Below are 24,174 nucleotides of genomic sequence, written 5' to 3'. Positions count from 1 at the left end.
TTCATGATAGTAGTACACCGATGAGAATATCACTTGTGGCATTCTGGTTGAGGCTAAACTGAAAGGTGTCAATGCCATGATATTGAAGATGATCTTAAAGCCCATAAAGACTAGGTATGGCGTTTTTACAAGTCCATGAAGATAAAATAATTTTTTAAAAAGAATGTTGCAAATATCAGAATATTTTAGTATTTTAATTTTATTTTTTAAATAGATGTGCAATAAAGAAACTTGCGAAAGTTGCAATAAAGAAATGGTACCCAAACATCATGGAGACCACTGACAGGTACAATAAAAATTAATTTTTATAAACAAAAGCAGATAGATAGTACGAAGGTGTGTACGGCTGGAGGTCCCAAACCTCTTTGACATTGAGTTTTTTCTTGTCTCAAAATGTAAAAATCATTTTGAAAAACAGTGGTTTAAATGTTATATTATTTTAATTTCTATGGGCCTAACACTGCTTGTAGGAAGAGGAGGACCGAACAATCTAAATATAAAGTTTTATATGATGTTCAAAAGCTGGAAATTTTTTGAAAAAGAATATTTTGAACAACACAAATAATTAAATTCTTTGCTAATTAAGGAGATCTCTGGCCTGGAGGGCCAAGTATCTTGAATCGATTTGAAAGCATTGAAATGTAAGGGATTGCGAGAATCTGTGAAGGCAAAATGGATGGTCCTAACCACTTTAACACCATTAAGTTTTTTCAGGCTTCCAGAAGAATATGTTGGGGGGGGGGGACAAAGGTTTGAATATCTCCATACGTTTCAATTCTTATTGATTGAATGTGATGCTGATGTAGACTAGAGGGACAGACAATTAATTAAAAATAGTATTTTTGATATTAAGTTTTTTCTATTAATTTATTTCTGAAGGTGGAACCTATTTCAAATAGAAATGGTTTGCGTAATTATATTATTGTTTCTCTCTATTTTTTTAGAGGTAGGAGTTAGATGAATTTGCATCATTCCAAAAGTAATTTCTTTCCAGAGTAATTAGAATAGATCTTACAGTTTGGTGAGCTTCTAATGAATTAATATCACAAAGGACATTAATACTCAGTTAAATATTTTTCTCCAAATAATCCTGGTTACATTCACAAATGGAAAATTCCAACTTGCTGATCAATGATGATTAAAAACTTTAACTTTCTTCGATGATTTATTTTAGTATATCCATTTCAACCAGTTTCATAGAAATTGTTTATTCTGTGTGTGTGATTTAATAAAATATTTTATTTAGTAGAATATTTTTGTGTTACACTACTTTTACCCGGAATGAAATTCTCACGTTTTTATTGGAAGATGTTAAACTGTCAAATATAATTGACCAATTAATGATAATTAGTTAAAAGGAGGATTTTAACCAACATCATGCATAATTGATTTTATTACAGAAAATAAAAATAAGAATCTTTTACTTATAATTATATATCCCATACCTTTTGTTGAATTTTTTTCATTTCAATTAGCTATAGGCAATCCTTTAAAGTGAAACAAATATAATTTAATTATTACTTTCCTTTTATGTAGGTAAGGAGCAAACTTCAAAAGCAGTTTGACTGAAAGGTTTATAGTTCAGTTGAATTCTTTCTCATGGTATGAAATTTCAAGGCAGGGAAATTATTCCCTGAACCTGTTTTTGAGTGGGACTTTTAGACCTAGAAGAAAATATATTTTTCAGTATTTATTGAAGCCGGTCAACTGAAAATCATTGATTTGTCATGTGCAACTAGAAGATGGAAAAAATTTTCCGATTTCAGGAGTTATTACAGGCAGGATGGATATATCTGTTGCTTGGAGAAGACATTAACCTTTTCATAGTATCTGATGTTACGACCCCCTGTACATCCCAATCTAGTTATTCTAGGTATTATCTAGTTTCACTTGTCTTGTTTCTAACAATTCTTTTCAGGATGGGAGGAACTTAGCTGAACTGGGAAACCTTCTTTCTACTATACCTTAATTTCTCATTGTCTCACTACTTTTCTTTATTTCCCAATTCATCAGCTACTCTAGAAAATTTAATCCTATTATGGTTTTCTTAATTTTCTATTTTTTCTTCTTTGCGGATAAGAAAGTGAATTCAGATTGAGATCGCATTTTTAACTGCCCTTAATTGAGAAGGAAGATAGTTACATGACTCCTTGACATAACAAAAAGATTTATTACTCCTGGTCACTGCGGCAACTGGATGGAGCGATTTGGATGAAATTTGGCACGATGATTTCTGTACATTGATGCCGTTTAATTTTGGTTGCAAATGGTCAAGGGACAAGGAGGTACTGATTTTAGGGGTCCTATATCTTAAAAGTTTACTCAAAGGATAAAATGTAATTGGCTAAGATACTTTGTGATGATGCTTAGGTCTTATTCAAACCAATATAAAAGGATAGAACAAAAAACTTTTTTTGTTTTTTCCAGTTTCTGGACTCAAAGTCACATACTCGTACTAATTTTTTTTTCTTGATGATATCGCCACCTAAGCTTGAAGAGCTTGTACGTGGGATATGAAAACGTAGCGTATGAAAAATGCAGTGCCTGACCGGGATTCAAACCCAGGACCTTCGGATGAAAGGCCGAGACGCTACCATTCGTCTCACGGAGGTCGCGAGTGGTTAAATAATTAGATCACATATACACACATATTACATTAGTATGTCACTTTGTGTGTGTGTGTGTGTGTGTGTGTGTGTGTGTGTATATATATATAAAAATAGAAAGTTTTATACTAACCCACCGGGTTGGTCTAGTGGTGAACGCGTCTTCTCAAATCAGCTGAATTGGAATCGAGAATTCCAGCGTTCAAGTTCTAATAAAGTCAGATATTTTTATACTGATTTGAATATTAGATCCTGGATACCGGTGTTCTTTAGTTGTTGAGTTTCAGTTAACTACACATCTCAGGGAATCTCGAAGCTTGAGCTGAGACTGTACAAGACTACACTCATACATATCATCCTCATTCATCCTCTGAAGTAATATCTGAATGGTACTTACCGGAGACTGAACAGGAAAAAGAAGAGATGAGAAATTTTTTTCTGAAGTGAGGATAATAAACCTTTTTTCTTTTCCATTTTTTTGCCAGTTTCGTTTTTGCAAAATCTTCGGACTGGATTAATCGATTTATTGAAATGTTTTACTATGATTTCTGGGTACATATCACTGATTGATATTTAATTTTAGATTCAACTGTTCAAAGAAGTAGGGAGGTAACGGGGCGCATAATGTGTTCTGCATCTCAAAATTTGAAAGAATAGAATAATCTCATAACATAATTTTTTACTTGCATACTTAGTTACGTTAATGTTTTGCTTAATTTTCCTTATAGCCGGTAACTATAGGCGGGTTTTTTCAAAAGAAAAAAAACAATTTAATTATAAATCTATCCGTATAAAATTGCTGTAAATTATACTCAAACCCAGGACATCGTTACATTAAGTAATCAATAATAAAATTTATACAACAATGAAAGTAATTGTTATGTTATATAATTGAAAATGATAACTATAAATTGTTCGTAATTAAAATATATAATAATTTACAAAAAAAAGAGAAATAAAATTTAATAAATATATTTACCGAACTTAAAGTATTTTTATAAGCCTAATTATAATTAAGTAAAGAATATACGTTTATTTAATAAAGAAAATATAAATTTTATTTAAAAAAGTAAATTCAGGTTATCTAACCGGTTTAAAGAATTTTTACTATATATACATGCAGTTTTAACTATAAAAATACCGCTGATTCCGCCAGGCAGTTTGATTCGACTTGATAATGTCACATTCAAGTAACGTGACTGACTTTTATTCGTTACTTCCAAGATAAGAAAATAAAAAATCATCAGATACAATAAAAATATTAAACATTTGGTTTAACGAAATTTTAGGCCCACAAACCTAACGTAAATAAGGAAGATAATTCATCTCTGTTAATTCTATTTCGCTCTAACAATTTTGCAGCTTTATGGTATATCGTTAGATTGTCATAATTTCTTGTTTATTGCAGATACTTCATTCTGCAAAGACACCTATGTCTAAAATTGTTAAATTATTTTTAAACGTATCTGGTATTGCTTGAAATTTTCTAATAGTTGCGCGCATAGATCTAGCAGTATTCATTATCTAATAAATATTGTAGGGCATAATTGTAGTAAAAAAAATTATTTTTATTAAAATTGATTTTTACATTTACTACTGTTTATGAATCATGAGAGTAATCAAGTAAACGTAAGTCTCTCTTTACGTTTAATTTTTTTTTTTTTGCTCGATGATATCGCCACATAAGCTTTAAGCTTGTGCGTGGGATATGGAAATGGAATTTTATAGCGTATGAGAAATACCATGCTGACGGGGATTTGAACCCGGGGCCTCCGGATGAAAGGTCGAGACGCTACCACTCGCGCCACGGAGGCCGGCAGTTGGTTATTATTTCTTTTTATTATCTTAATAATCTGTTTGTGCGATTTATTAGTATTTATTTTGTATTGTTAGATTGTTATTTTTTGGTTTATAACAACTAATTTTAATCTTTCATAAAAACTAATACCTAAATAAATTGATTATCAGAAATACCCTGAAAATATTTCCAATCTAAATAACTATGTTGTAAAAACCCATCGGTAGTCTATGTAAAGTTACAGGTGATTTTTTATTTCAAAAAAAGTAGGATAACTTTTTAAAAGTTGAGTTGAATGCTGTCGAATTTCTGAAATAGTGAATTGAAGGTTGAAATATACTGATGAATTTGCTGTAAAGGAGAATTTGTTGATGAACAATATAATTACGAGAGTAATTTTTTTACAAGTAGAAAATAAACTGTGGATAAGCACGTTGTATTGGAATTGTAAGATGAAAATTTAAGGTTAGATATTCCAAACAATGAAATAAAGAATTAATGGTTCCCCTAAAATTATAATGCATAAAGTAAAATAACCTTTTAAATGATTAATACGGATTTTTTTTCTCTCCAGTTAAATTATTTTAACTTCAATAAGTAAAAATATGATATGCTCGTATAATAATCATCTGTACTTAAAATCCTTTAATATCCTCAACCTTTTAATAAGACATTAATAAAATGTACTTAAGATAAAAGTTGTACGGAAAAACGTAATTTTTTCCCCTTAATTCATACGAGTGAGTTGCAAATGAACACATTATTTAATTTTGGCATTGTTATGAATCTAAACCATAAAAATAAATTTTTTAAGACCGTTTTTGACGCGAAGTTATCAGAGAACTTAACATATTTTATTTAAAAAAATGATTAAAAATAATAATTAACAAAAAAGTACTAAAATAACATTAAAACTAAGTAATCGTTATATTTTAAACATAAATACATTTTGTAATTCATAATCATTATGTTTTTAACATTTTCTTATTTTAATATGTTGAATGATAAATTAATTTAAAGTTAATTATTAATTTTTGCTTTTTTTAAATTTTTAATGAAGTTATTGAAAATTATTGTTACAGTCAAAAAAATAAAATAAAATGCGCAAAAAAGCGGGGAATGCAGATGCAAAACTATTGCTTTCATTCTGTCGATGCGCTTTGTGACTATCATCACGGCTGGTCCCACCGCAGTGGAAACTAGGCACGGCCTGGTTACTCTGCACCCGTCGCAGCAATCGATTCCCGCCTTTTCTACATTTCATTTAAATAAAATTGTCGTTAAATCTTAAAATAATTAAGTTTTATAATAATTTTTCTTAATATTTTGTTAATTATTTAAGGATTAATGAGCATTTATTTATTCTTTTTTTTGAATGTATGCAACAAGTATGACGAAAGTTTCCGCGCTAAAACGGAATCACGGAGCATGCGCAGAACTAACTTCAGAAAATGGTAATTAAATTTGTTTAAAAAAATCGATATTTATTTTATTTTGTCTTGTGATTTTGTGTTATTACTATTTTTAAAATAACGTGTTTAATTAATCTTTTAATTATCTTTTTTTTTAATTTTTGATGTTATAAAATCTTTTTGGAGCATAAAATTAATGGGTTATGAAATTAGTTTTTAGCTAGTAATAACGATATGTTTTATGATTTATTTAATGGTTGCCGTAGTATGTTTTTATACATTAATTTAGAAAATTTTAAATTCTCCAGCAATTAAAATTTTTCTTCAATGCACCTTTGATAAGATGTTAGTTGCGCGCGCAACTCACGTTCATACCAACTCTACAACGACCAACTGCACAACCCAGTGCTTGACGCATTGCAGGTGCGTATTAGCCAATCAGAATCGAGCTTAGTTTGGCTGTTGGAAGCCGACAAGGAAGTCTTGTAAACAAGACCGCACCCAGCACCTATAAAGCTCTTTGGCTTGCGCCTAGAAAACGTAATCCACACTGCGAGTTTGTGTTAAGTGGTTGTTGTGTTTAGTAAGTGGTTACGTGCCTAACTAGTTTTCAAAAAGTGTAACTTTAATCTCTGAATTAAAAACAGTGTTGTGGGAACTTTGTTTTACGAAGTTGAATTGTCTTGCGGATGAATACATATTATTGACGTCATCAGGAACTTGTACAATTCGAAGTATTTTCAGTAGGCCGGTGCAGTGTGTCGTAGTTTTACCGGTGGTGATTACTAGTCTGTAGTGGAATTCGTCAAATATCAAAAATGGTGAGTGTGTTAATGATAGCATTTCTTTATTAATCATCGTCATTGAAAAAATCGGTTTACAGTTAATGATGTTTCCTAACTTGTGCTGGATATTTGCCTCGTTGCCATCTCGGCTTGCTAGCCGTGTTGTAGGCTAAATTGTGTAACCTTAATAGGTGTAAATTGATATCCGACGCATTTTTGGATTATTGAACTAATGAAATAAATAAATAATATTGAAAGTAATTTTTGTAGTAGATAATTTATCATAAATAACATGAAACAATTGTAAATACTGACTGCAGGTTTTGTTAGGTTATTAAAATCTAGGCAATAGCAGTTGTGCTTTGTAGTATACAAATTTCGTATTTTTCTGCGTCCTACACCAAGTTATTATCTACCTGTTTTCCCAAGTATGTAGCACGAATAAATCCATTAAAAATGACCCCTTTAATATTAGTTTAAAGTATTTTAGATAGAATACTTTGTTTCGTAACTTTTTTACAATTTTTTTTTTTGTAACTGATGTACGTTTGTTTTTTACATTCTTAGAAAGAATAAATTAAAAATTTTTGTTTGAAAAACTCATTCGTCATGAATGTTTCATTGCATAACTCATTTCTGATTTCCCATAAATAAATTTTACAATTTTAGAATATTTGATATGAATTAATTAGACATATGAACACATACATGTCCATTCATTTATCATGAGAAGATTATTTCAAATCTAATTGGATTAGTTTCTGATATTAGTATTTCAATACGTAATTAGGCTCTTTTATTTAGCCAAATTTCTTTTCTTTTACTCCTGATCTGCTTAGCAGTATTAATATAGACCATGTGATTTTTGAACCACTTTGGTCCAAACTAATTTTCAATTCTGATTTAGTAATTATGTTAATTTTTGTATGAATTAAGTCATATTTATTGAATATTTCTGATCTGGGATCTTTTAAGACTAGTATTAAGTCAATTATAAAACAAATATTTTTTTGTTTCTTTGTTATTTGGTGTCGTCAGAGGTTGTGTAAACAGTTTGGTAGATGTCTTATTTTTATGTATAATAAACTATTATATGTCTCATTTAATATGACCAAAATAACATTATCAATATAACGACAATATATTTTAAAATATAATTCTAGTTTTGCTTTACTAACCTGTTGTAAACTAAATCAAACTGATTACATTTTTTTTTTGAGATGACATTTTGATTTATTGTTTTCTTTTTTTTCTAAAACTAGTAACGTTGAGTAATATGTCTTGTAATTTAAAACATTTTGATGTTTTATACTAATAATTATGAAGTATTAAAAAGAGTTCCTTATGCTACTTTCCAGATTTTTTACCACCTAAGCATCAAATCATAACCCTTAAATAAATGTTATGTAGGATTGTTAAAGTATCACATTAAAGTTTTGGAAAAATATGTGATAGTTTTGAGTTGTAATACGGCTTTCAGTCATATCTGGTTTTATTTACAAAATATATTAGGTTAGTCCCAAAAATTATATTCAAATTCTGTCATCTGTAAATCAGCTGTTGCATAATGTAATTCTAGTTTACACAACTTGCTCATTATTTATTTTATTGTTTTTAGTTGAATGTTATATCAAAATATCAATAATGAGTATCAAACAAGATAAGGTAGGTAAATTTTATATTTTTGTAAATCCCTTTAGAATTGCACTGAATCATTATTCCCAATCTTTGATTTTAAAAATGGTTCTATTATTTGAAATTTGTGTAGTTACTTCTGTAGAATTAGAATATATTTGTTTATTATTGTTGTAATTCAACAATGGTCCTCTTTAATTTTAAGAATTATTGAAAATACTTTTTGTCTCATATGTGTTGATTTGTTAAATATAATTTTACGTGTCTGGTTAAGTTATTTGTGCAGTTTATAACTTAAAATTTCCACAAATCAATTAAGATATTTCTATTATATAATTGTGTTAACATATGTGAACCTAATATTCATATTTTACTGTCTTAAAATGAAAGTCTAAAAATCAATTCTGTCTGAATATTTGTTTTAACTGGTTGTTTGGTAGTTTAGAATATACAAAAAACTCAATTGAAAAAGTAGTTTTGTTGTTTCAATGAAGCTGATTTGTTTAAAAAATCAATAAAGTACACTTTCCACAAAATCATTGTTATAAGTACATATTAGTATACATTTACTACTTTGTTGATGTTGTTATTAGCAGATCCCACATTTTTCATCTTAATTATGTTTAAACATATCTCTGAAATTGAGTAGTTCAAATATTATTGGGTAAAAATTTAGATAATTTAATTACCCTGGAATGCTATAACTTAATCATGTGTGCTGTACTGTTAGTTCTTGTTTCTATTGGCTTTTAGGTTTGTTGCTTTCATTTAATGTCAGATAACATAGTTGCATTATCATTCTTGCACTGATAATATTAATTCTCATAGTTGTTTCTGCTGTGTTTAAAATATTAAGTTAATAAGACTAATCCTTGCATGTCTCAAAACATTTTGAAGTGTACGTGGTTATCGGTAAATTTATCAGTAATTATGAGAGCTAATTTCAAGATTATTTTTTAAGTAGGATGGGTTAGGATTTTGATAAAGGAGGTTGGGTTAGAATTTTGATATTAAATTTTGTAAATGAACTAATTATTGGTTCAAGGTATTTTTTTGTGATTATTTGGGCTCTGTATTTCCCCTTTTCTGATTCTAGACTGGCAAAAAGTGTACATATATGTCTCCACAGTACTGATTTTTATGTGTATATTAAGATAAGTATGGACCAAAGCATTATTTATTATTGATGATGTTAAAATGATTATCATAAATCAATCTATAAAGCTTGAGTGGCCAGAATAATTACATTTAGGCCTTAGTAATTCTGTTTCTTCGTAGTGATATTAAAAATACATATGCAACAAACTCATGTTCAGTTAATAGTAAATCTCCAGAAATTCTTATTAAAACTAAAATTTTATTTGGATATTACTTATATGTTTCACAAGTTAATTATCTGCCTACAGTTGTATTAGATATTGAAATCATTAAATTAAATACAGATGGTACCTGAACATTATTTGCTTTGAACATCGTAACAATTACAACGGCATTGACAACACTACGTTTGTTGCTACAGTTTCAGTTAGTGTTTTATTATTGCTTTGAAAAGGCTTGACTGCTTTTTATTTTATGATTTAGGTTATTTCCTTTCTCTTCAACTTTTTTTCAGTTGCTGTTTGTATATTCATAATTTGCTTTTGGACTAGAGAAATAATAGATTAGCACTCATTGATTCCCTCATTTATCAAGTTGTTAAATTTCTTAGATAATAGTAAATAAACAAATTTCTTTCCCCACTTGTTTTTACACTGCTTGTTTATAGCAGAACAGTTGGGAAATACTGAATTGCAAATCACCTTTTATATAGAAAAAAAAATTATTTTTATAATTCCAGTCAAGTTTTGCTTAACTGGTTCCCATGTTCCATAAGAAGTTAAGGTTTTATTGAAATTAAAACCTTAACATTAAAATGCTAGCTCATATTTTTTTTTTAAATTGTAAAATACAGTACTTATTGGTGGTTTGGTCATGACTGATAAAAAGGATGTTTGAATTTGTAAAGCATGTTAAAAAAATAAATCTTCCTAATGGTGTAAAGTTCTTTTGGAAACATCTATGTTATAAAATTAGTTCCTAAACAAGTAAAAAAAAAATAACACCAGCAGAAGTACATTACATTTTAGAAAAAAATGTAATTCTTGTACAAGATGATTAATTATATTTTTCAGATCTGAGTATATATTTAATTTGAAATTGGATTATGCTTTCAGTTTTATCCTACTAGTTAACATCTGAGATTTTGCACTTATTAAGGTTTGAAATAAGGGTATTTTTTCAGTAATTAAGTATATAATATTTCTATTGAATTATGATATTGGATGTTAGATCAGCTACTTCCACAGAATAAGTATATATTGAATAGAAATGAGACTGTACATCATTATTGCATTAGTAGAAATATTACTAAAAAAAGCAATGATTTTTTTTCTGTATGTATAAAGTGTTCACTGCACTTTGTATCTTATAAAACTCACATTTGGTTTTCTAATTTTTGTTGCATTTGGCAACTAAATTTTTAAATTATCAAATAAAAATTATGTTGCTGTATGAAAATCAAAGTATTTAATCCTTTTGATATAAAAGGTGAAAACAGTTCATGTCTCATGGTATTAAAATTAGAATGCTATTGGTATATTGCCACATAATGTTTTCAGTATTGCAGGAACAATTTTAATGAATGTAGTTTTTGTTAGTGTGTTAATAAATTATTGATATTAATTTTAAAATCTACTAAAATACGTATAACAAAATGCCCCATACAGCAACGATCTTCTTGTTTCATTAAGGTTGTTAATACCATTCTATTTTTACTTGTAAGAAATGAGTGATGTATGTATCCCTCATCTATTTATAATATGTAATTTTACAGTACACACAAATATGCATTTAATCATTGATTATCAGACGGAATGCTCTGTATTGAAAATAGTGGTAACTGTAATGATTAATCGTGGTTATTGTTGGATTGAACAAGCTTTTGGAAAATTATTATTTTGTTATACATAGTATTGTTGCGAACATCAGTATTTACACAAATGCACATCTCATCAATTATTATTACAAGAGAGTCTTGTTTTTCCTAATTCAGAATTTGAAGTGTTACTAACCAGTAATTACTAGTTAATGTCATTACATTTATAAAAATGATAACCTGATAACCTTAAAAACTGGTTTCTTTTCTTGTACTATATTAAATTGTTTTAAATTATCAAATTTACTTTATTATTTTTGTGTATATGTATTTGCATATTCTAACAATTATTAAGCTTTACATACACTGAACTGTATGGTTGTTAGAAGTGATCTTGTTTAAATATTGAAGATTAATTTAAACTTATATTTTACCGCTAGACATTGATCAATCTTAAAATAATGAAATTTTGGTGATTTGTATTATTAATAAATCTCCGTATATTTTTTTTAACTGCATGTGTAATATTGTGATCTTAATTTATTTGTATTGTATATAAGTTCTGTAACTGCTTGATTAGTAGTAATTAGCTTGTTATAGCAGGAATGTAGCTGGGGTTACCATTGTGTTAGTAGGTAATATTTTGATTTAATTTAAGGCAGCTGCAAAGGGTCTTTTTTTCAGTAAGTGGGTACCACTTTTTTAAAAAATTAAATAAATAACCCGATATTTTTTTAATAACCACTGAATTAACCTCTGAAACATACATTTATTAAAATAACCCAATAATTCTTTAGTACCAAATTCCTTCTTTTGTGATTTTTAGCTCACCATCATAAACTTTCAGTATTTCGGGTAAGTCCACCTGATTTTTGATCAGTTTTTCACAATGATTTACTGTATCATGTTTGTGATTAGTCAAGGGTAGCAAGCGTAAGTTAAGTTGGTTAGATTATAATTTCTCTGCAAATACTCGTACCTCCAAATAATATACCCACTGGTATGGAAGAATTCTTCCGCTGTTGTACTTTTTTTTTTAATTTTGTTTCTGTTATTGTAGGATGATATACATTTCAGGGCTTCCGATATTGTACTACCTCAACTCTTTGACTGATAAGAGTATAACTCTTAACCCACTCCAATTTCTTTTTCTGAGACTACTGTCTAGTCTGAATAACCAAAAGAAATAAAAATTTATTTAATTTTTAAATAACAAAAACAATTGAGTACAAATTGGTTTTGCGTGACAATAGTAATTTAAATTTTGTTGAATATTAACAAAAATAAGTAAGTTAAAAATACAAATTTTTTTAGAGCTTCGCAAGCTTTACATATTTGAAATTAATGCATTTTAGATGTATTTTTTATATTTGCAACAGTATTGTGGATCATCTTTATTTATTACTTTATTCTTTCTTTCATCTTCAAATAGATGTTTTAATCGATTTAAAAATTTTCAAATTATATAAACATAGATCATTTTGTTAACCAGTTTTTTACTGGTTGATGCACAATGTTGATTATCTTCTGTAAACGTTTTTTTGCCTTTTAAGTATAATTTTGTTTTTAGTGTTTAAAAAATTTTAATATACAGATACAGTAATGTAGTCTATCATTATAAGTTCCCTATCTCTCGTACAGTTGTAACCCCCCTGAGGTTTGCATGAAGCTTTGAAGGTTCATTTTGATCCATTTCTGCTTTCATTCACAATTGGTTTGGTGAGCCGATGAACAATCTCTTATGGTATTTGTTATGTTGCAAATAACTAATCAACAAGGCTATTCTTGTTGTTATAATCCCTATACGTTTCCCTCAAATGCAAAAGAAATTTATACTGCAAGTAGTGATTACTTTTAATGGGTTAAAATTGCCAAGTAAATTTTCAAGGAACATTGGTAAAAAGATTTTTCTAGTGTGAAAGTCATTATCAGTTTCAAAACAGAATTGGTTAAAATAGAACACTGCAAATGTTTAATTTGGCTGGAGTTGTAAATCTCCACCAAAAAAAAGTTACTTTCTAATGGAAGTAATTGATAGAGTTGATGTGCAAAGGCAAAATAAAGATGGTTAGTTTTTGTTGTATGACTGTTCTGTTACTTTGTAATTACAACCTTAATGGAGTTGAACATAAACATTTTATTGTAGGCAAATTACTTATACTGCATGTTGTCAGTTTTTCATCAGCCAATGAATTTGAGAATCTGATAGTCAATTTTTTTTAGTAATAAATACAGGAAAAATGATTGATATTTGTGATAGATTCTGTTATAATTAATAAATATCTTCATTATAATTTTTATTATTAAGTATTGATTGTTGGTTTCAACTGTTAAAATAAAGTAGTTTTCTTTTTCAGATTAGTGAAAATATGTGACGTTTTAGTTAAACATGATTTTCCTGTTGTCAAAGTTTAATTTTTCTTAATATCCCGGTTTGTTTCTGTTATATGATACTGTTACAACAATTTCCTGTATTTTGTGGTTTATAAAAAGATAAGGTTATCAGTCACCAGTCCTGTATTCTTATTTCCTTTGAATCAAACGGAATAGATTATATTTGTTATAAGATTAAAAATATAACAAGAAAATAAGGAACTTCATTATTATCATGATTGCCTGTTGTAATTTTTCAAATTATTTATGATTTTTATTTTCTATGTTATTAAAAAGCACTTCGGCATTACACAGTTAGAAAATTGTTCGTTAATTAATCTCAATACTATGTAATTTGTAGAATAACCGCTAAATAAATTTACAGGTTATTTCAAAATTAAAATAAATAAGTATACTAAATACTTTTATATAAGAATATTTGATAAAAATTTGTTGTTTTTTTTTTATGTAGAAAACTGACACGGAAAATATACTTTTTTAATTATATAAGTTCAAATTTCAATCCAGTTCTATATCTGTGGATGATTATTGTGTAGTTCAAATTCCTCTGAGGGTGATAGATTTATATTTTATATCACATGTTGTCTGTTTGATGCATTTATAAATTGCTGTGGTTGAGATCTGATAGTGGCTGGTGCTAGTGATTCACTATTTTGAGTTGCAGCCAGATAGTAATAATCAAATTTTATTCTATTTTCAGTACACTCAGTTCTGAAAGTAGAGTTATATAATTAATTAATCAGTCTATTAATGATTATAGGAGATAGTTCAGAAATTATTCAGTTTTAGTTGTTTGATCAACAAAATTAATGTTTTCCCTGGAAATTCAAACATTTAAATAGTATAGTTAGATTAAATTTTAATGTTTCAGATTTTTATTTATATTTATTATGTAATTATATTAGTCATTATTTATTTTAACTTCACACCTAACATTATTTGAAAGTTGACTCACCCATTTAATCGTTCACAGAGTAGCAAATATGAGGTTGTTTTTATAATCTTAAGCTTTTTAGCTTATTTATATGTTAAAAGATAATAAATTATCAAAGGTTTGTGAAAAAATAAGTGTTGATTTATTTGTACTCACACAGAAGCAGCAGTGTATTTCATTTTTGTGTTCTTATAATTTGTGTATAACATTTTTTTCTCATAATTTTTTTTTTTTTGAAGGCCCTTTGTTTTTTGGTTCTGCTTGTTAATCTTGTTTGTCAAGAGTAGATTGTGACCTTCATAGTGTTGTATTCATTATTTTTAAAGAGATAAAATTATTTTGTATGGATCTTATTATTTTTGTGTTGCTAAGTTTTTATAATTAATTTTTTGCATAATAAAATGTGTGCGAATTCTATGTAAGTTATTTTTAACATCTACATAAACTTGAATTCATAAATTCTTAATTTGTGATTTGAGTTAGTCCACAGATTGACTTAATTTAAAATAGTGGGTGAAATAGGAGAACTTAGTAGTTTACTTTGTACAGTGCTGCATGGTGATATTATATTTTCAAAGAAAATTAATTTCCGACTTTTGTAAAATAAAACAGAAGTTTACAGTAAAACTAATCAGAAAAAGTTCTAACAAAATAGTTAATTTGTTGAAGGTATTGGGGCATAACTTTTATGACTGTCCAGTGTAAATAAAGATTTTTTTTTTTTAATATGTTGGTTTGCTGAAATCTCTTTAACCATTTAATTTACTTTCCATTGAACCAACTATCCTTAAGTATGGTAAATTTCAAATATTGGCTGCATTTTACAATTTTATAAAATATATTAAGATTTGGAAGTGACGTTTTATCTGAAAGTCCTTGCTGTAATACGAAGAGATGCATATTGTCTTAGCTTAGAAGTGATATATTTTGGAGATTATTGTAAATAACACTGTATTGCTTTATTAAACTTTAACTTTATCCTGCTATAAAAATTTGTATAACCTTAACTCCCAATTGTATTTTATGAAAATATCCTTATATTTACTTAAATTGATAGTTTAAGAAATTTTAAATTGTTTGTGATTAGCAGAGCATATCTAATGTTAGGAATACATCAAATACATACAGTTTCCTTATTGTATTTTTCTCCAAACCAGGGAATCCCACCTTCTACCTGTCCCCTTATCTTGTTAATTCAGGTTTTGCCCTGGTTTTTCTTTTTCAAAATTTTGGCAGTTATGGATAATAACCTACCTATATATGTTTTATATTGATTTATTTTTGGAATTTACATTGTCATCAGTTCATAAAAATATCCTTAGCAGTTTAGTACCAGCTTAAATTAATATTAGACATAGCTCTTGACAAATTTATTTTATTACAATAAAGTATTTATTACCAATAAAGTTTCAAAGCCATTAGGAAAGGTTGTTATGTAGAATTTATTTTTATTTCAAATTGTGTATTCTAATTTCACGATTAATAAAAAGTAAATGTGCCAGTTAGATAATTTTTTCTTCGGTTTTTTGAAGTTCTATTGTAAAATACTAGTTCTCACTTGTAAAATTATTTTGGCTAACTATTGTTGATGGATATAAGTAGCCAATTCATTCGGAGACCTTTAATAGATATCGTTTTAAATTTGTTAATCATGCTGAAGAACAATAATCCTAAACAACACATTAAAAAAAAGGAATGAATTCGGTTTGCGATTTCACTGTAGATATATCTCTGAATAAGCAAACCACTATTGTACATTAGTATATTAAACCTACCTAAATACAGAAGACATTTAGTCGTTTAAAAGTTAACCCTTTTAATGCAGGAAATACTTGTCTGTATGGTTAATATCTAGGCGAAAGCTGTTCTTGAGAGTGCAATATTTTTTATCCTTTTTGTTAAATAGATTTGTTGGTGATTAAGTGTTACGGAGCGAGATCAGCGTAAAAAAAGTCAGGCTCCTTGTTATTTGGAATATTCATGTGGTCCTAAAAACCTCGGTCTATGTTTTTTAAGTTAAAACTTAGGATTTATTTAAATTAAATTTGTTTTGATTTTAAAACTTTACCCCCTAAGTAATCAGAATGAGCTATATGTTACTATTTAAATGAAATATATTATTGTATTAAGTAACTGAATTGAATAAAATGAACTGGAAACAATTCTTAAACAGTTGGGTAATATTAGGGTAAGATTTCTAGTGTATATTCCAAACCCCCCCCCTTAAAGTTTGGTTTTGTACTAGTTATTTTGCATATAACGGACGTAGACAGTAAAGTTTAAAATTGTATGAAAAAGGTAATTAGAATTATACCATTATATAAAAAGGGAAAACTATTTGTTATGGCTGTTGCTGTAAATTTTAATTTAAGAACTGAAATAATTTTGTATACGTTTGTTTATTAATTGTTTAATTTTGGAAATGTTTTGTTTTACATGAATTGTTTATTTTAAAAATTCAGTTTTATTTTTTCCATAAGAATTATTTGATTTAAAGATAGTATGTGTACTACTTGTGTTCAGCGTACTACTGTCTCTGGTCAATGACACAGGAAATGCTTGCTATTAAATGACTTCTGAAAAAGATGAGTCCTCTATATGCTCTGGGGAGAGTACATAAATTAGTTAACATCTATAAGTCTGTTTGAAATAATTTTCTTCAGTTTCAATTAAATTTTTCCGCTTTGCATAATATTTTTAAAGAGTTAGAGAATCATTAGTAAGATTGTTGATTAATTTTGTTGTTTAACCTGTTTTATTTTATTTGAAATTTTGGGATGGCTAATTTCCAATAATGTTTCTTTCTGTGACATTATTTCTTCATCTCATCTATTTATTTCTTTTTCCCCTCCCTCCACTTCCTCTATTAAGCTGTTCCTCAAATAATTTATTTTTAGAATGGTTTGATTTCAGTCAGTTTTGGTGTTAGTTGCGTAATAAAACTTACAATCACTTGATTACTCATACAATTTTATCATTATTTTTTGTTTGTTTAATGTATTTGTAATTAATAATTTTTATTTTATAATATTTCCTTTAAGTGTATGAAAACCTAATATTCTGAATGGATAAAACATGTTAATCTGGTATAAATTTGAAATTAAGTGTATATGTTTAATAATAAAACTAACATTTTTAATCACTATGAATAAGTAACTTTTTTATTTTTCTTCTGGTTCCTGAGCTATTGTAGATGTATTCAACAGATACGTCTTAATTGATTAATTTGCTAAATCTTTATGATCAGGGTTGTCGTAGTGCCTAAATTGTTTATAAACATTTCAAAAGAAGTTTTGCCATTACCAGTGTTTCATTTCTCTTTGATGTTAAGTTAAAGTAAAAGAATTAGATGGAAAGTTTACTACTATGTATTTCTTTTCTTTCTTTTTCCTGTTTAGCCTCCGGTAACTACCGTTTAGGTAATACTTCAGAGGATGAATGAGGATGATATGTATGAGTGTAGTCTTGTACATTCTCAGTTCGACCAATCCTGAGATGTGTGGTTAATTGAAAACCCAACCACCAAAGAACACCGGTATCCACGATCTAGCATTCAAATCCATGTAAAAATAACTGGCTTTACTAGGACTTGAACGCTGGAACTCTCGGCTTCCAAATCAGCTGATTTGGGAAGACGCGTTCACCACTAGACCAACCCGGTGGGTTACTACTATGTATTTGTATGTACATTATTACATTACAAGATTTACTGCATTTTGTCGTAGTGTTGTAATAGAATTCTGTTTTCTAACTGGCTTGAATAAAATATTATCAAGTCAACCCTCATGTAAGTGGTTTTTTTTTGTTTTTTTGGTATTTAAGCCATACTTTCCCCTAAATTGACTTTTTCTGTTGTAAATTTTTTAAGATAATGTTTTGCAGGAAATTTTCTTTTGCTCTTCATTCATTAGCTGTATTGTAATGATACTAACATGGTGTCTCTCTGGTAGTTTCATGTTAATAGTTTCTCAAACTATTAAGTAAAATTATGGTTCTTTATAGCAGAGAAAGCTTATGCTTAGTAACAATCTATTTACATTGTTCTTCCAGACATATTACCAATATGTGGGCCCTCGCGTTTGTATTTCTTTTTGTAGAGGCCATATTTGTTGCTGGCCTATCCATTTATTAATTATAATTTTACAAAAATAAACTGATTTCAAAAACCATCTTCCAAAGGAAAGAATTTTATTTCAGTTCTTTTTTAAATTCTAACTTCAAGTTTTTCAGATTAAGAATTAGCAAATTGGTAATTGGAAAACTTTAGTTGGGCACTGACAAAAGAATTTTTAATTTTAAAGAATTTGAAAAGCTTTCAACTTGTGTGGAAATTTTTGTTTGTTGCTTAATTTTTTTTCTCCGCTATTTTTATTTAAAAGTAATTTGATATGTAATTATTTTAATTGACTTGTGTTTATTTACTTTGTGCATCATTTGCAATCGGAATAAATTATTGATTTTTGGGATGGTATATTATCTGAAGAAATTTGTATGTTATTGGCTGTATATCATCAACTAATTAAGCAGTAAAACTGATCAGCATTGTGTTTTAGGCATGCTATGAACAATATATTATTTGTAACTACTAAACAGTAAATTGTATTTTTACTAACTGTAAAAGTAGCTTTTCATCTTCCCATGTATTAAATTTTAATTTTGGTTAATTTTTTATAAAGAAAATAATTATCTTGTTTCTATTATTGTAGTTACAGACAATGTTCACTATGAATTTTTAGAAGTTGTAAATACTGTCTTTCTTGGATTTTTCTATAGTGCCCTTAAGTGTTGTCATAGTTTGTAAAAGTATAGCAGAAAACATGAAGTAAAATGTTAATAAAAGCCTTGGTTATGGTTGTGAAAAATTAGTTGAAGGTATGTGACATTTATTTAGGATTTCTAAAAAATAATTCCTGTATAACTATGGAATTGTAAAACTTGTAATGAAGTCAGAAAAATTAGTAAAGGTAGTTTGTTAATTTAGATTGGCATTTTATATTGCATCCAGATATGTTAGAAAATTCATATTTTAACAGACTTTAAACCTGAACATTACAAATAAGATTTCTGTATAATTTGTTTTCTTGTAGCTGTATAGTTAAAAGAAAGAAATCAAACAATCTTGTCTGCAGGTATTATATGTTGATATTCTGTTTATTAATTGTATAAATAGATTGAAGGGTGTGGTTTTTCTTTTTGGAAAGTAGTTCATTGCAAAAATGGGTTTTGTTTATGATAAGCAAGTATGTCCATAGCTATTATGGAAAATTAAAAAGTGTGGAGAGAGGAAAAAACAATCAAATTGCTGCATAAAAACAGTTGGCAGTGATCATTTGAAGTGCCAGTAGAAGTATCTAAATTAAGCATTGTATGGCTAATTTGTTTGGCTCTGGTTAGATTGCAGGAGGAAAAAGTTATTTAACTATGTAGGTTGTATGGATTTTTTTTTTGCTTTTCTTGTTTAGACTGGAAAAATAATTAACTCTGGTTGTGATTTGGTTTCTGCATTATATTTTATAAAATATATTGTTACTTTTTTTATTTATAAATAGTAAATATATTAGAATTGCAACTTGTCTTTATTAATTGAATTGTTATTCATGGTTTGAAAAATAGAAAGAGAAAGTAATTGAATTTAATACTTTATGATTACATACTAAGGGTATTTAATTATAAAGTATATTTTGTAGTTAAACGAAATTGAGGCCAGATAATTGGAAATTTTTGCAGTGGTTAATAAATACTCATTATTTTGATAAATAGTTTCTATTAATTTTGTATTTGTTTCTATCAGTTTATTTTTATATAAAAAATATTTTTGTTTTATGAAATTAATATGAGAAAAATAACCTTATTAATAATAGATTGCACTAAAAAAACATTGCGTGAAGAATGTGATTGTCCCTTTCATTCTAAGTTTTAAGACACCTTGTGTTCTATTTTTAAAACTGGTTGTGAATCATTGCGGGTTAATTTAAGGTCCCTAGAAGAGCCTATTTATGTTAGAATCCTTCTAATCCCGGACAGGAGAAATGGCAGTTCTTTTTCTTATTCTTTCCTTCTATCATATTGATTCCAGTTTTTTTTCTTTACATTAAGAGTTTAAAACAATTTTTTTTATTTCATTCTTAATTTTTACTCCCTTTTTTTAATTAGCATTTTCGTACAAAAAAATTTAGCATTTTGTTCTATTTTTATGCATGTGTGTAAATTCATTCATTACTATCATCCAGTTCCACCATACTTATCTCCTAATATTTATTTATTTATTTTTTTTTTTTTTGAGTTAGTAGTATTTTGACTTCCATCGTTTTATTTATTATTACTAATTATATAAGCATTAACTTATTCAAGTTGTCAGATATGTTATAAAATTTTTTAATGTTTTTAGTATTGGAAGTTTGTTGTTTCTGCTATATTTATGAGAACCTAAAATTAAATGTAAAAAGTTGTGTACATATGGATGTGTAAAAAAAATCTTTTGAGATTTTTTTGAATGTAAATAGCAGTTTTTTTTTCTTCACAAAAACAGATGATGAAAAAGAATTAACCATGTAATAATGTATAGAAGAAACTTTGTTTCTGCTCACATCTGAATTGTATATAAAAAAAATTATATTTTACAGTTTAAAGGTGTCCCAGTTTTACTTCTTAGCCACCTCAACTGGTAGTTAGGCCTCTAATGACTTCGGTAAGTGGATAGGAGACAGTTGTGACAGTTTTTAGGTTTATATATATATATATATAATTTCTTCTTCAGCAAGTGTCAAATATTAAAATAGGTGTGTAATTAATTTGTTCTAGTTATGTATTATTGTGCAATCTTTGTTGGTCTTGTCCAAATGATAAAATTCTGTTCACTTAGGTTTTGTTAATCATTCATTGCCATTTTAAAAATGCTGTATGTATTATTCGTTCTTGTATGGATTTTTTTTACATAAAAGGGAAATATGCAATGAATGTGTTTATTATTATGAATGAAACAAAATTATTTGTTTTAAGTCAGTTTTAAAAAAGATATTAAGGAGCTTTTTTTTGTTTAGCTTGAGGACAGGACGTGTTACACTTCTTAATATGTAGTGACCCTGCAGACTTATCTTTGATTTTTGTGTATTACCTAACCTTTAGCATAGGTTTATTGGCTTTAAACAAATAACCATAATCCATTGTGATTGTGTGTTGATTGCTTTGATGACGGAAGTAATAAACTGTACTTATATATACATTATGTTTTAAGTGAGAACCCTCTACAATCCCCTATTATTATTTGATTTTGCAAATATATTAACTTTTTAGCTATAATGTGGGGATCCCCTTAACTGGACTTCACTGACCTACTAGTTAACTAATTTGTTATGCAACTTTGGGTATATGATTAAAAAGTAGCAATGTACATTTCATTTGTTTGCTAAAGAAATAAGTTTTCCTTTTCCTGTATGATTACCAGGGGGTGGTTTTGACCAGCATGTTTAGATTGATTGTTCTATCAAAAAAATATATATATTTATACATTTTTTTTCCAGTAAAAAAACTGATGAATATATATATATATATATATATATATATTCAGTTTGTTACTGAGGCACACATAGATTTTATAAAGCACTATACAATTTATTTATGCAGTATTGAAAATTATTCCTTCAGTACATTCATATGAAACATTAGTTCTCTTCCTTTTTTCTTCAGTTTTATTAAGAAAAATCATTAATTTGAAGGATTAATTTTTTGTGGAATGCGTCTTAATTTTAATGTAATTGGTGAGTTTGTGGAACATAGAGATTTATATTCACTTAGAATTAGTTAGCATTTCGTATATCAGCATGAAATAAATGGACTTAATTTATTGGCTTACTTAGGATTAATTATTGTGTGTAGTTCATTATCTCTGGAATTTTTCCAATTGGTTACGTAATTTATGTCTATTGTTCTTAGTTTTATAAGTACTGTGTAGTTAAATTATTTTTGTATTATTTGGTCCAATCCGTATTTAAACAGATTAATTTATTTATTAATTAGGTTGCATTTCTTTTTGTATTCTCTTTCATGTGATCATTATTATATGAAATTTTGTATTAGTTTATTTTTTAAGCCTATACAACCTTAGGATCAGTAGTAACCTTTCTAGTAGTGTTCAGCCACTTAATTGATTTTAAAATTAGGAGAAAATGTATTTACTATTACATTTTATCATACTGATGGGCATTAATTTTTCATTGTTATTCATAGTTATAATCTGCCCAACATAAATCAAAAAAATAAATTAAATTGGGTGTTATGATTCCCAGTGCTTTTACAGACTTTTTGGTTATGAACTTCATGTGTTTAGTCATAGTTTTCATCAAATGAAGATCATGGAAAGGGTACTAAATGCTACGTCATTCTAACACGTAGTTAATGTGATGTTAATTGGGAATAAAACAGAATTGTTTGTTTTTTGTCTTAAATTAGTAGATTAGTAAAAGAGTTTGAAATGGAGCATGTGAAAATAACATAATTAGTTTACAAAAAGATCCAAGTGATAAGCCATTAGTTAACTTTGTAATTTCCTTTTTAATGCCTGAAATTTTGATTTAAAAATTATAATTTTTATTTAAAAAAAAATTAAATATACCTTATTCTATGTGAATTTTTTTTTTTATTGTCATTTTACCAACTGTGATAAAAGAGAATTAAGTATTAATTAGATTATTTTATTTATTCCAATTGTGAAACAAAATTAAGCTTTCAAAGTGACTGTTAAATGTTAAATTTGAAAATTTTCAAATAAAATACGGGTTAAGAAATTATTGAAAATATAATGTTAGTTTTTTGTTTTAACAAGTAGAACACAATAGGTGCATTAGTGTGAGTTACAATACTACATTTGTTGAAAATCAATAAAAAGATGGAACAGTCTATTTTATTTGATTATTAAAAAAATATTACCCTGTTGTTTATTGATTTATAACTATGAAATATTAAAAAACTTGTGCGGTTATAGTTTATTGCAGCACAATTTTTTTAATATACATTTTAGTGACTGCAAATCATTGTGATATAATTGAAATAAATCAGTTAACTCTGGATAGCCGTTTTGTTTTGTTGTGAAGTTTTATTTTAAAAATAAGATAATTTAATCTTTATAAATTTTTTTTTTAGATAAAATTGTTTTTCAAATGTATGATAATATTGCAGGTTTTCAAGGGTGATATAAAGAGAGGAATTTTTGTAGTTTTTTCAATGTCTTTTATTTTGTTAGCAACGTCTTATCATGCATAAACTATATAAAATACTTTATAGCAAATTGAGAAATAAGAGAACAATCACAAAACCTAACCGGTTAGTTTGTTATGCAAGATATTAGTATTTTTTTTATTTTAACTGCTAATTGTATGTATGAATGCTTTTTATTTCCAGTCCACACCAACCATAATTCAACATATTTTTTTACGTGTTTTCATTTATTGGCATTATGTATTCAGATCAGTTTCCTCAGTAGCTACTACCTCTCATTGTTTTCCTTATCTAGGCTGTAATAAACTGACTTGAATATAATGTTATGACTAACAAAACTAGTTTTTAGTTTTTTTTTAAAGATTCTGTAGATGGAGTTAAAACTGTTTGACTTACTAGCTCTTCCGTAACTAGATATTAGCCCTGGTATGAAGTTCTGTTCCATTGAAACTAGCATTTTTTTAAATAATTTTTGTAATTTGT

General features: G+C 27.5%; 1 protein-coding gene across 2 annotated transcripts in view; it reads left to right on the top strand.

Annotated features, from left to right (window-relative positions):
- The first annotated feature begins 6,293 nt into the window (after nt 1–6,293).
- LOC142328122 (calmodulin) overlaps nt 6,294–24,174 on the top strand; it is a 44,010-nt gene continuing 26,129 nt past the window's right edge. The window contains exon 1 of one of the 2 annotated variants that reach the window (XM_075371643.1): nt 6,294–6,637. In XM_075371643.1, the coding sequence (XP_075227758.1) occupies nt 6,635–6,637 (3 nt within the window). In that variant the 5' untranslated portion in view covers nt 6,294–6,634. Of the gene's footprint in view, nt 6,638–14,554; nt 14,597–24,174 lie in introns of those variants that run through there. The other variant, XM_075371642.1, reaches the window with a different exon arrangement.

The sequence above is a fragment of the Lycorma delicatula genome, chromosome 7 (genome assembly GCF_047948215.1).
Source record: "Lycorma delicatula isolate Av1 chromosome 7, ASM4794821v1, whole genome shotgun sequence".
Classification (NCBI taxonomy): Eukaryota; Metazoa; Arthropoda; class Insecta; order Hemiptera; family Fulgoridae; genus Lycorma; species Lycorma delicatula.
Note: the sequence above shows the minus strand (reverse complement) of the source record. Positions and strands in the feature narration are given on the sequence as shown.